Genomic DNA, 14,463 nt, shown 5'->3' with positions numbered 1-14,463 from the left:
GGGATTATTTCAATCTTCTTGTATCTGTTGAGGCCTGTTTTGTAACCAATTATATGGTCAATTTTAGAGTAGGTACCATGAGGTGCTGATAAGAACGTATTTGTTTGTTTTAGGATAAAATGTTCTATAGATATCAGTTAAATCCATTTGGTTCATAATGTCTGTTAGTTTCAAACTTATGGAACACAATGAAAGCAGTGCTAAGAGGAAAACTCTGAGTGCCTCCAAAATAAAACTGGAGAGAACATACATTACCAGCTTAACAGCACATCTGAAAACTCTAAAACAAAAAGAAGCAAATACACCCAAGAGGAGTAGACTGCAGGAAATAATCAAAATCGGGGCTGAAATTAACCAAGTAGAAACAAAAAGAATTATACAAAGAATGAACAAAACCAGGAACTGGTTCCTTGAGAAAAATCTGTCTGTCTGTCTGACTGTCTGTCTCTTTCTTTCTCTCTTTCCTTCCTTTCGTTCTTTGTTTTTTATCAAATATAGTCTAACATGAGTAAAACTGAAAAAGGAAACTTCAGTTGAGAAAATGTCTCCATCAGATCGTCCAGTAGGCAAAAGATCATTGAGTATTTTCTTGACTGATCAGCTGGAATAAGAAATCAGTTTGTACAAGATAGTAATTCTATTCCTTCATGACCTCTCCTTCAGTTCCTGCCTCCAAAGCCATGTTTGATTTCCTGTCCTATCATATTCATTCCTTCATATTCATTCTCATTCATTCTCTCTCTCTCTCTCTCTCTCTCTCTCTCTCTCTCTCTCTCTCTCTCTGTTTTTCGAGACAGGGTTTCTCTGTGTAGCCCTGGCTGTCCTGGAACTCACTCTGTAGACCAGGCTGGCCTTGAACTCAGAAGTCCACCTGCTTCCGCCTCCCAAGTGCAGGAATTAAAGGCATGCACCACCACTGCCTGGCTCTGTCCTACCATTCTTAATATACTGTAAGATATAAGATGAAAGAAACTCTTTCCTCTTAAAAAAAAAAAAAAAAGAATTTGCCAATAATTTTCCTAAGCTTACACATAACATTAAGGCATAAAGAAGCTAAAAGAATAGGAGAATTTACCATAAAATGGAAGGAAAGGGAGAGGACTAAAATAAATAGGGGAAAGGTTTCATAAAGTATGAAACAAAATGAGCTCAAAACTCAAATAAATTAGCAGCCAGAGAGATGGTTCAGTGGTTAGAGTCACTTTCCACCAAGACTGACAACTTGGAGTTTGATCTCCAGAACCCACAAGATGGAAGGAAGATGACCACATGATAGATGTCCTAATTCAGTCATCTGTCCTCAGACACACCTTGATATGTGTACCACCTTCATACACAAATGTAAAATTTAAAAAGTTTAAGGAAATAATATTTCAGTGATAAGGAATTTGTTTAGTTGATAGAGTAATTGCCCACCATAACAAAGCTCTGAATTCAGCCAGACGGTGGTGAATGCCTTTAATCCTGGCACTTCGAGACAGCAGGTAGATCTCTAAGTTTGAGGCCAGCCTGGTCTACAGAGTGAATTCCAGAAAAGCCAAGACTACACAGAGAAACCCCATCTCAAACAACAACAAAAATACAAACAAACACAAAATAAAAAGGAACAAAATTTAAAAAAAAAAAAAAAAAAAAAACAAAGCCCTGGCTTCAATCCCTACCACTGCATAGATCAGGTATGATGGCTGTGAGCCATCATGTAGGTGCTGGGAACCCAACTCAGCTCCTCTGGAAGAGCAGCAAGTGCTCTTAATCCCTGAGTCATCTCCCAGTCCCAAGGAGTCAATTTTCTCCTTCCACTATGTGGGCTTAGGGATGGAACTCTGGTTATCAGGCATAGGCTGTAAGCGCTTTTACCCTGGGCCATCTTACCAGCTCCACAAAGGGATTTGTTCAGTTGCAAAAAAAAAAAAAAAAAAAGGTTTCCACCATCTAACAAAAGAGGACAAAGTAAGTCAGTCATGTATGTGTGAGGAAAGTCACTGTTTTAAGTGAGTAAAGCATACTACAGCTATTCTATTACAAACCCATGTCTAGTTTAAGAAAAATCAGTATATTTAGCAAACAAAACTGACTTGATGGTGGAAATTTCAGGTATCAAGAGATGGAAATCAAAGTTGTCATGAGTACAACTTCTCACACTCTGAATTCATGATGGGGAGGTTGAAACTCCTACAGTTACCATGAGGAAATATTGCAGGGCTCTGGAAGTCTAATCAATGAGGGAACACTGAACATGGTAGCGACTCACAGACTGCACAGCCCTCAGAATCCCTTTACTGGCATCGGTCCCTGAGGAGGCAAGCGGGCACCACTGCCATGGGTTTCCAACACAAATCATCAACATAGGTAGGTTAAGTCCAAATTATTTTGAACAAAAACCCTACAAGAAGCCCAGGAAAACAGATTCATCAATCTTCAAACTGATTTCTCAACTGAAAGTTGTCCTTTTTTTCTTTTCTGATATATTTAGACAGACAAAATAAAAAGTCAAAGTAGGCGGGCGTTGGTGGCACACGACTTTAATCACAGCATTTGGGAGGCGGGGACAGGCGGATTTCTGAGTTCAAGGCCAGCCTGGTCTACAGAGTGAGTTCCAGGACAGCCAGGGCTATACAGAGAAACCCTGTCTAGAAAAAAAAAGAAAAAGAAAAAGAAAAAAGAAAGAAAGAAAGAAAGAAAGAAAGAAAGAAAGAAAGAAAGAAAGAAAGAAAGAAAGAAAGAAAGAAAGAAAGAAAAAGTCAAGTAAACTCATAGTTGGTTTTTTGGTTTTTTTTTTTTGTTTTTGTTTTTGCTTTTTTTTTGATCGAGACAGGGTTTCTCTGTAGGCTGGCCTTGAACTCAGAAATCCACCTGCTTCTGCCTCCCAAGTGCTGGGACTAAAGGCATGGGCCACCACTGCCCAGCAAACTCATAGTTGTTAAAAACAAATTCAAAAAATGATAATGCAGAATGTACAAGACGTCAATACAACAATACTTGACAAAGGAGGCTATGAAAGTAAAATCCAAAGGCAATCTTCAAGGATGAGACTAAGACTTACAGATTCACTGTGCCCTGTAATACAAAACGGTTTGCTTTACATCAGCATTCCAAGCACAAAGTAGGAAAGAACTCTGTCAGCTAAAGAGAAGGACAGCAACCCGTGGCATTTCATTTAACCACTGTGACTCCTATAACTGCTTAAGGGCTGGAGAGATGGCTCAGTGGTTAAGAGTACTGACTGCTCTTCCAGAGGTCCTGAGTTCAATTCCCAGAAGCCACATGGTGGCTCACAGCCATCTGTAATGGGATCTGATGTTCTCTTCTGGTGTGTCTGAAGACAGTGACAGTGTACTCACATACATAACATAAATGATTCTTGAAAGGAAGAATCAAACAAACTAGCTCCTTGAAAGAAAGGCCCTGGTCCTGAATGACAGCATGTTACTCTCAGTAAAGATGACCCATCACTGGGCACTAGTTCAGATCATAGCCTGAAAAGGGAAGTGAGCTTACTAAACAGATGAAAAAGCTATTAAAAAAAGAATATTAAATAACTAAAGACGCTTATTCAAAGGGATAACATATGGAAGAGAAAATAAAAATTAGTGGTCAAAATAATTTTTTAAAAGTATGAAGGCTATATAATTTTACAAAACACAGAATGAATATATATACATATATATGTGTGTGTATATGTATGTATGTATATGTGTGTGTATGTGTGTGTGTGTATGTGTGTGTGTGTGTGTGTGTGTGTGAGAGAGAGAGAGATAAAGACCTTGTGTACTCAGCTCACCTCAAACTCACAAACTCACTGTAGTTGAGGATGGGCCTGAGCTCTAACCCTCCACCCCCACCTCTTCAGAGCTGGGATTTAGAGGTATACACCACCACTCACAGAAAAATATTGGGAACTTTTAAAGATTATTTTATGTGTGCAAGTCTTTGTCTGCACATTTGTATGTGCCTGTGGTAGCCACAAGAGAATATTGGAAGCCGGGCGTGGTGGCGCACACCTTTAATCCCAGCACTCGGGAGGCAGGGGCGGGCGGATTTCTGAGTTTGAGGCTAGCCTGGTCTACAAAGTGAGTTCCAGGACAGCCAGGACTACACAGAGAAACCCTGTCTCGAAAAAAACCAAAAAAAAAAAAAAAGATGTCATTCAGGCTGGTGAGATGGCTCAGCGGGTAAGAGCACGGACTGCTCTTCTGAAGGTCTTGAGTTCAAATCCCAGCAACCACATGGTGGCTCACAACCATCCGTAATGAGAGCTGACACCCTCTTCTGGTGTGTCTGAAGACAGCTACAGTGTACTTACATATAATAAACAAATAAATCTTTAAAAAAAAAGAGAGAGAGAGAGAGAATATTGGATTCCCAAGAACTATTGTTAAAGACAGTTGTGAGCCATCACATAGGGTGTTACAAACCCAACCTCGGTCTTTTGCAAGAGCAGTCAGTGCTATTGAGCACTGAGTTATCTCTCTGACACAAAAAAGATTTGTTAGGATTTCATGCACACTGGTCACACACTCTATCACTGAGTGACATCCCCAAGCTTCAAGAGCGTCTTCACAAGCAAAGGGACTAGCATCTGCTAACTAGGACAGCTCTCTGTCCCTCAAAGCACTTACATGCAGGCTTATCAACTGCAGAAAATGCTGCAAAGTCTACCCCTACACTAGAAAAGAAATATGTTGGTAGGTTTTTTTTTTTTTTTTGGTTTTTCGAGACAGGGTTTCTCTGTATAGCCCTGGCTGTGCTGGAACTCACCTTGTATACCAGGCTGGTCTCGAACTCAAAAATCCACCTGCCTCTGCCTCCTGAGTGCTGGGATTAAAAGCATGCACCACCATGCCCGGCTATATTGGTATTTCTAAGAAATTTCCCAACAAAAATTATGTGACTCTCCAGTCCCAACCTTCACAATTAACCTAATTCCTGGTAAATTAAAATTCAACTTTAATTGTCAAAATGTATTTACTCTTTATTATCATAAATTTTTAAAAAGTATCTACCTTCTAATTTCAATAATCCTGTTCCAATATAAGTTTTGAAAAATTAGGGTTTTTTTTTTTCATTCAGTACCAAGGAGTATTCAAAGAATGTCTACAAGGACATCTAAACATTTTCTAATGATTATCTTCAATTATTAAGTGTGTATAGGAAAAAAATAATATATGTGACTAAGTAATATTAATAACAATAGTTAACACCAATACCAGGCTGAAACATTTTTTTCTTTTTCCCCATTCTTCTGTTTCTCTAAAATAAACATCAGATGGTGTCTTAGTCAGGGTTTCTATTCCTGTACAAACATCATGACCAAGAAGCAAGTTGGGGAGGAAAGGGTTTACTCAGCTTACACTTCCACATTGCTGTTCATCACCAAGGAAAGTCAGGACTGGAACTCAAGCAGGTCAGGAAGCAGGAGCTGATGCAGAGGCCATGGAAAGATGTTCTTTACTGGCTTGCTTCCCCTGGCTTGCTCAGCCTGCTCTCTTATAGAATCCAAGACTACCAGCCCAGAGATGACACCACCCACAAGGGGCCTCTCCCCCTTGATCACTAATTGAGAAAATGTCCCACAGCTGGATCTCATGGAGGCACTTCCCCAACTAAAGCTCCTTTCTCTGTGATAACTCTAGCTGGGTCAAGTTGACACAAAACTGGCCAGTACAGATGGTCATAGCTTCACAAGAGAAAAGTTTTACTTCATTTGCACCTCAAAATCACAGAAACTAATAATCTGGTGGTGGAACACATACACACGTGCTTATGGACCTCAGTCTATCTAAAGTTTCCTTGAAAAGTTATCTGTACACTGGAATGGTGGTGCATACCTGCAATCCCAGTACTCAAAGGCTACCACAGGAAGATGAAAAACTTGAAGCAGCCTATATTATATAACTAGACCCTGCTTAAAAAGAACAAAATACCCTACCCTACAACACATTCTTTTCCCTCTCAGAAATATCTAAGTATAATTAGAGCCACTCACATATAAGAATGATGATGGTTTTCTATTAAACTAGATTATCTGATAGTCACAAATTTAATTGGAGTATATTAAATTTTAAAATACTTCACAAAATTAAGATGTATTCTTGAATTTAGTTTTTGTTCCATATTGCATAAATAACATTTTCTCTTATTTCAGATGAGCTACACAAGAAAAGACTAGGTGATATTGCAAAAAAAAAAAAATGGCATATGTATAAACAGCACTGCTTAGTACAATGTTCTGTTACTCTGAAGACAACAGAGACAAGACTGACACTCTGACAAGGCCAAGGTTAAATGGACTGCAATACATACAGTCATCAACTAAAACTCTGAAATAGAAGTAAATCTTGCTGCTATGGAAGTTTCAAATCTATTTCTTTTATTGAAAAGTGTAGTGTGTATGTCTGTAGGTATACCACATATGTGTGGGTACCCGTGGAGGCAGAAGGGAACATCACTGAGATTCAAATCCACTGGCGCTAGAGTTACAGGCCGGTGCTGGGGCTCACACTAGCAACTTCCTTATACCTAACAAGAAGCAGTAGGGGGCTGGTGAGATGGCTCAGTGGGTAAGAGCACCCGACTGCTCTTCCAAAGGTCTGGAGTTCAAATCCCAGCAACCACATGGTGGCTCACAACCATCCATAACAAGATTTGATGCCCTCTTCTGGAGTGTCTGAAGACAGCTACAGTGTACTTACATATAATAAATAAATAAATTAAAAAAAAAAAAAAAAGAAGCAGTAGAAGAACTACTTGTAACTTCCAAGCTAGTTCAGAAATGGCTCAGCCAGTTCTGGTCTTGAACCACTCACACTCTTAAGTCACCCACCAAAGATCTCCAATTTAAGATACTATGAGAATCCAAATGTAAACACTCATCAACAACCAGAGCTCCCTCTAGACAGCTGGCATCAATTGTGAGCCCAGTGAGTGAACCAGCTCAGATTTCCATCTAAGTTTTCCCTTCAGATAACTTTAGCTTTGGCCAACAAACTAGCTGAAATTCCATGAGATAACCCCAGACATAACTATTCAGCTGCCAGTCCCAAATTCCTAAGTCAAATACATTAAAATGGTGATTTTAAGCCATAGAATTTTCAGATAAATTTGCTACATAGAAATAACTACCCCTACAGTAACAACAATAGTTTCTATAATAGCAACAAAATGAATAATAGCCTATCCTCTTTATAGCAAGACTATTAGAGATCAAGCAGACAAGAGACTTTGAGTCAAATTTCAACTCTACCACAACTACATGAAATGTATTACCCTCACTGAATTCTTGGGAATTAATTCTCAGGAATTCAACTTCATCAGTCTCACGCAATGAACTCTCATATCCCTAAAACATTCATAATTTTTGTAGCCTTTCACTGTGTTCTCTTCTTTCTCATTTTTGTTTTTGCTGTATCATATGACTTTCCTTAAAAAATAAATTGAAAATGACAAAACAAAGACAATGGGGGGAGTATGTGTCAATAAAACACAAATGAATTATCATTTTATATAAAAAGTACTTCCAGCCGGGCAATGGTGGTACACACTTTAACCCCAGCACTTGGGAGGCAGAGGCAGGTGGTTTACTGAGTTCGAGGCCAGCCTGGTCAACGGAGTGAGTTCCAGGACAGCCACGGTTACACAGAGAAACCCTGTCTCGAAAAACAAAAACAACAATTCTTCGAATAGTAATTTTCCTGAAATAATCACTAAAAATTAAATATAGCCTATTAAAATGTAGACATATATCCTGTATCTAAGCAATTCCATAACCTAAAGAACTATTTATACACCTGCAAAGCAAGAAAAAGAAATGGAAGGAATGACTCTTAGAATCTGGCTAGAAATCAAGAACATGATTGGACAATATGTAGTTCTCCCATTACTTTAGACTATTATATCGCCAATGAAAAACATACAAAGATAGATTTACATAGTTTACTACTGAGTGAATAAAAGGTCATCACGTAGTAAAGCACTTTTATTTACCTTCTCACTAACAATGTTATTTAACTATATAGAAATGGATCTGTCAATGCTTGAAAATTATTAAATGGCAGTATTAGAGGAGGGACTAGTCACAGTAACTTTTATTGTATCTCAATTGCCCAGTAAATCGATCAAAACACATTTGTATATTAAAAGTTGAAGGGTGTCGGGCATGGTGGCGCACGCCTTTAATCCCAGCACTCGGGAGGCAGAGGCAGGCGGATTTCTGAGTTCGAGGCCAGCCTGGTCTACAAAGTGAGCTCCAGAACAGCCAGGGCTACACAGAGAAACCCTGTCTCGAAAAAAAACAAAATAATAATAATAATGATCTGGCATATAAGGCCATATGAGCCAAGATTTAAACATAGATCTAACCGACTCTGAAGTCCAAGTTTTTTAAGGTGACTATTATCCCACCCTAAGGAACATGAAAAATTAACTAGAGGGCAAAAGGAAACAGACAGATACGTTACTTACACACACACACACACACACACACACACACACACACACACACACAGGCTGAGAGGTCATTGTGGAAGAGAGGGTGGAAAGACCGTAAGAGCCAGGGGTAGTGGATATCTACAATGAAACAGTATTTGCCAGACATGACTCCTGGTGGCTATGGCTGCATGAACAGGACCTACATAAGATGGAGACAGCTAAAACCCCAGTCAGAACAGGGGAGGGGCTCTTGATGTTCTATCCTATCTGTGTTGCTACTGGCAACTGATGGCTACTAGAGAAGAGAGAGTCATTTATCTTTAGGGATGTAGCCCCTGGAGGACTAAAATATGTTCAGCAGATATCTTATACCAAGGCACATACAGCAGCACTAAGTGGACCCAGAGGGGAGCTGTGGGAGAAGAGAGAAAGAGAGCATATATAAAGTTGGGAGGAAATGGTAGTAAGATAGGGAAAGAATTGCAGAGGAGGGAAGGAGATGGATTTGCTCAAAACACATCAAGAATATAGGAAATTATCTAACAGTTAAAAACCAAACTAGTTCTAAAGCAAGTGAAAAAAATTACACATATAAGTTGATGAAACACTAACTCTAAGAGGAGCTAATAATATAAGAGGCCTTAAAAGACACAGTCAAAAAATAATGAACAAAGTAATGAACGGAAATTCAAATTACTGCAGAAGAATGTTATTCTATCCAACCACGAGACACTATGTTGCTGCAACTGGAATTCTAAAAATTTAAACCAAAATAAAATAAGTTACTTCTTTCCTCATCAGAGGAAAAAGCATCTCTTTCAAAAGCTGGCTTTCCAACATGTCCAATTCAATTCAACAATCTAACAAATTCATTTCAGGAAAATAAAATAGAATTATCAGAAGCACGGAGATAGGAGGCAAGCGGATAGGAGGGAAGAGTGAGGGAAAGTGTGAGCAGAAAGCATCATCATGAAACCCATGCATACTGGGTACCGCAGGTGGACCGTTGAATCTTCCAAAGGCTGAGCAAGCAGACTGTTCCTAAGCAACCCCTCCAGCTACTTGACTTGTCCTGTTACTAAGACAAAGGTTTCAGATAGCCCAGACTACCCGCATATTCTATATCAATTCATATATCCCAGACTGGTCTCAAACGTGAGCTGTAGCTGAGGATAACTACACTGACCCTCCTGCCTCCACCTTCCAAGTTCTGGGATAACAGGCAGGAACCAGCACACCAGGTTTTTTTCTTTGCCTTCCATGTGGAAGGATTACAGCGACGGTCCACCTTCTCCAGTTATTTAACTAAATGTTTTAAAATTTCCATTCTAGCCCGGCAGTGGTGGTGCACGCCTTTAATCCCAACACTTGGAAGGCGGAGGCAGGTGGATTTCTGAGTTCGAGGCCAGCCTGGTCTATAGAGTTGAGTTCCAGGACAGCCAGGGCTAAACAAAGAAGCCCTGTCTCAAAAAAAAAGAAAAAATTCCATTCTAGATACGAAAAGAAATAAAAAATCTATTGTAGTCCTTTTCTTGTCACTAAGAAACTATGACTTAGAATCCCAGAAGCTACTCTTGAGCTTCAGTATGTAACCGAACTACATAAGAAATTTATACTAGATAGCAACCATAAACTTTTTTTCATAAATCCTACAATGATTGTATGTTAATTTTGAGTTAGGAGCATGAGATGTGTGTGTGCCGCTCGCTATGTGCCTATACTTGCAGAGGACACAATCAACACTGGGTACCTCCCTCTATCACTCTCTTCTGCATTTTTTTTTAAAGAGAGAGTGGGGCTCTCACTGAGTCTGGGGCTCTCTATTTTGCTTAGGCTGGTTGGCCAGTGAGTGCATTAGCTCCCCTAAATCTGCCTATCTCAAGCTCCTAGCTTTGGGTTTACAGACACAAGCCCACATCTGGCTTTTTTACATGGGTGCTTAAATCCAAACTCAGGCCTTCATGCATGCACAGCAAACACTTCACCCACTGAGTCATCTCCAAACCCCCACACCATAAATCTTTATAGCTCTAAACACCTCAAATTCTTTTTAAAAAGTGTTGCAGGATATTTGATCACATCATGCATCTCCAAGATTATAAACTGAAAAAACCTTGTTGCAGCCCTAACACACGCTTTTAACCCAAGAGTTTACTGTAAGCAAGAGCTAAACTAAAGTCACGGATAGGTCAAGAGGAGGAGCAAACAACCCCTTGACAAGGAGTAAAGACAAGGCAGGCAGGAGAAAGAAGGGTCTTTAAGACAACGCAGAGAAGGAGAGGGGGCTTTTGTTCTTCTGGAATCTCAGTGGAACAGAAAGGTCAGCTGGGTGCTTTCCCTGTCTCTCGGAGGTAGCAGCAGGTTTTCACCCCAGCATCTGGTTCCTGAGTCTTCATTGGTAAAAACTGAATGTTCGAAATTTTGTTTTAAAAACAACAAAAAGTTTTAAAATTTAAATCTCACCTCATCTGAAGAGTCTATCTGCCCCAGAGTTCCAGTAGCACCTGCAAAACCTACAGTGAAGAAAAAGGTCGTCCGTCATAACTGCCACATACTGATGTACTTTAACATTATTGAGGCATACAAATATCAGAAGAATAAATAAAAGCAACTCATTCTAAAAGTAACCCCAGCAAAGTTCAACTTTACCTATAAGAACATGTTATCTGATGGGCTGATACTTCAACAGAAAAATCCCAGGAATAACCCAAATTTATTAATTACACGTTGTTTCATAAGGATCTTCCTTTTTAGGTATAAACCATGATTACTAAGCCTCTGAGCTGGTGAAGTCTGAATACCAACTGCTACACTTCTCACGAGTCAGAACCACAAGTCTAAAAACTGAACAAACAAAAACTGTATTTAAGGAAAATTAATTTTCTTCATTCACTTGTCTAACTACCACCCCCTTTCCATAACATTACTGAAGCTCAAACGTTCACTCATGAAGAAAAGATTGAGGGGCTGTCTGTTTCAGTAAAATAAAGTCACTATGGTTCAAATTTAATATTCAGACAAACCTTGAGCTGCCAGAGTGCTAGTACCAGCAGATGGTTCCTGGATCCCATACACCAGCTTCTCCTCAGGATATGTGAGTCCAGAGCTCTTCAGAGCTATAAGGTACTTCTCATGACTTTTCTTTGCACAAGCATTTTCTCCAAGACCTAATATTGAAGACAAAGAGTCAGAAGAAAATATTCTACTCAAAGTCTGTCATCGTGTGAATACACACAAGTAATACAAATAATGGAAAAGGAAACTACTACACTAAACATAAAATTCACTACTGATAATATTTGTGATCATACTTGGCACTGACAATCCCAGAATGATCAGCAATTTATAATAGGAATGAAATCCACTGAGCATCTGAAATAGATGAGGAGGGTATAGACAAGGCATGCTAAGGCTTGATTCCAACCTTCCAGAAACCTGAAGGTCAGTGGTAGAGAAGGCAAGGGAAAGCATAGTCAACACAGTTATTAAGCAGACTTCCCCATGGATCTACCAGGACTTATTCAGAGACGAGTGCTCAGAAAGGCTTTCCAGAGAAGATAAAGCTTTCAAATAGTACAAATGAAATTACATTTAATTCAGTTTTTTTCCAACGATCTTATCACATTTAAAAAATGAAATGAATAATTTATAACTGGCATGGTTGCACATGCCTTTAATCCCAGCACTTGCAACGCAGAGGCACGTGCATCTCTGTGAGTTTGAGGCCAGTCTGGTCTACATAGAATTCCCAAATAGCATTAACTACATAAAGAGACTCTGCCTCAAAAAAAGTCTAATTTACACTGAAGTATCACTTAAGACAGTTTATCTCCACAAGTATGTGAACACTTACAACTTAGAACTTTCACTTAAGCATTTCAGTTTACTGATTATTGCTATTTTTTCGTTTGTTTTTTATTATGGAGAACAGAAAAATAGTGAAAGAATAGAGCAGTAATTTAGAGTTCTTTACACTAAAACTTACTCATTCTCTTATCACCTATATAAAAGTCAGATGGCCATGGCATTTGCCAATTCTTAAGTAGTATGTGTCTTCCTTAAGCTCTGAACAAGTTTCAAGCAGGCCGATACTATCAACACCAGTGATAGAAACCATACAACAAGCCGGGCGTGGTAGCGCACGCCTTTAATTCCAGCACTCGGGAGGCACAGGCAGGCGGATTTCTGAGTTCGAGGCCAGCCTGGTCTACAGAGTGAGCTCCAGGACAGACAGGGCTACACAGAGAAACCCTGTCTCGAAAAACCAAAAAAAAAAAAAAGAAACCATGCAACAGACTGAAGTGACACCTCCTGTAAGACGGGCCCTCCTGGGGTTTGCTGTAGTTGCTGCTATTTGCCGCAGCTCTCAAACTGTCCTTCTTTTTAAGGAAATATTAAATAAATGGGACAAGTCTCACTTTCATGTAAGGTCCAATACTGAAAATAACTATAACTAGTTTAAGAATAAAATGGTGTGAAGAGAAAGCTAGGCAGCTAAGAGCACTTACAGCTCTTACAGAGGTGTGGGGTTTGGTTCCCAGCACCCAGTTGGCAACTCCATTTCAGGGAATCTGACCTTCTGACCCCTGCAGGCACCAGGCTCACATCTGGTCCTACTTACACACATGCAGGCAAACATAAAATAAAAATAATTAAATATTTGTAAAAATAAATAAAAGCATGCAGATTCCTACAGCAATGAGTAAGTGTTAGGGCTCTAATTCAGTGGTTTGCCTAACATATGCCAGGCTCTGGGTTCAAGGTTAATCGTTAGTATCAAAAAAAGTTTCCTAAATAATAAAAGCTCTATCATAGATGCCATTCATTGAACTAAATGTAGTTTATCAATTCCTCGCAGTAACCCTGAAAATGAATGCATTTTTGCCATTTGTTAAGTAAGGAAAAGGGCTTAGGAAGGCGGTTTGGCTCTCTAGTGATGGCTAGTAAGCACTGAAGCTAGACTGGAAACCTCAAACTGTCTGCTGGGAATCGAACCTCATGCCTGGGAAGCAGCCAGCTCTCCACTGGTCTATATCCATCACTGTTTTGCTTTCTATTTTAAGACAAGGTTTCAGAGTTGTCCAAACTCAGAGAGGGCCCTGACCTTATTCTGTACCCCACATAGATCTTAAACTTGTAACTCACTCCCCTTACCTCAGCCTTCTGAGTAACTGGAACCTGGCTCAAATGTCAAACTTGGGAATCAAAATCTAATTCAATGTCCATCAATAAAAGTTAATGGTTGCTGTTCATGTTGTTTAAAGAAGAATTTTTTTTTAATTGTAGAAATGAAGTAAAAACAATTGTATCAACTCCTTCTTAAAACTGCCACAATGGTTAAACAATCTGCTTGCAGTGGTTGTACATGCCTTTCTTTAATCCCAGAACTCGGGAAGCAGAAGCAGGAGGATCTGTGAGTTCAAGGCCAGCCTAGCCTACAGAAAGAGTTCCAAGACAGCCAAAGCTACACAGGAAAACCCTATCTCAATGCCACTCTCAACCCCTGAAGAAACAATACTTTAGATCTTAAAATCACACATGCTAGATTACCCAAGACTCAGTTTGTTTCGTTCAGCACTTCCTACCCCGTTGACCAGGCTGGTGGATCTGTTGCTATGTCTTCAACACAGGCTCTTCTAGCTTATCCAATTATTGAATGAACTTCTCAACCCATGACTGCAGTTTACAGTACTGTCAGTTATAGAAATTCACTTTGGCTCTTCCTTTACATTTCTTTGTTAAGATTCCCTCTTTACTGACAACCTATTTTCCATTAATTCTTTTTTTATCATAAAAGAAATGATCCACATTATTTCATGACATAAGTACACATTTGATACAACACCAAAGCGGATGACAAGTTTTAAAAATTACTGCCTTCTGCCGGGCGTGGTGGCGCACACCTTTAATCCCAGCACTTGGGAGGCACAGGCAGGTGAATTTCTGAGTTCGAGGCCAGCCTGGTCTACAGAGTGAGTTGCAGGACAGCCAGGGCTACACAGAGAAACCCTGTCTCGAAAAACCAAAAAAAAAAAA

The 14,463-nt window shown here is 39.5% G+C and overlaps 1 protein-coding gene across 1 annotated transcript in view; it reads right to left on the bottom strand.

The window, feature by feature from the left end:
• Ubr3 (ubiquitin protein ligase E3 component n-recognin 3) overlaps positions 1–14,463 on the bottom strand; it is a 135,167-nt gene that overhangs the window by 91,165 nt on the left and 29,539 nt on the right. Inside the window, exons 4-6 of the mRNA XM_029535740.1 lie at positions 11,451–11,594; positions 10,891–10,940; positions 7,267–7,339 (exon numbers count right to left, since the gene is read on the bottom strand). Of these exons, the coding sequence (XP_029391600.1) occupies positions 7,267–7,339; positions 10,891–10,940; positions 11,451–11,594 (267 nt within the window). The remainder of the gene's footprint in view (positions 1–7,266; positions 7,340–10,890; positions 10,941–11,450; positions 11,595–14,463) is intronic.

This window comes from Mus pahari, chromosome 3 (assembly GCF_900095145.1).
Source record: "Mus pahari chromosome 3, PAHARI_EIJ_v1.1, whole genome shotgun sequence".
NCBI classification, from domain to species: Eukaryota; Metazoa; Chordata; class Mammalia; order Rodentia; family Muridae; genus Mus; species Mus pahari.
The sequence above is the reverse complement of the archived record's forward strand: the minus strand, read 5'-3'. Positions and strand labels throughout refer to the sequence as shown.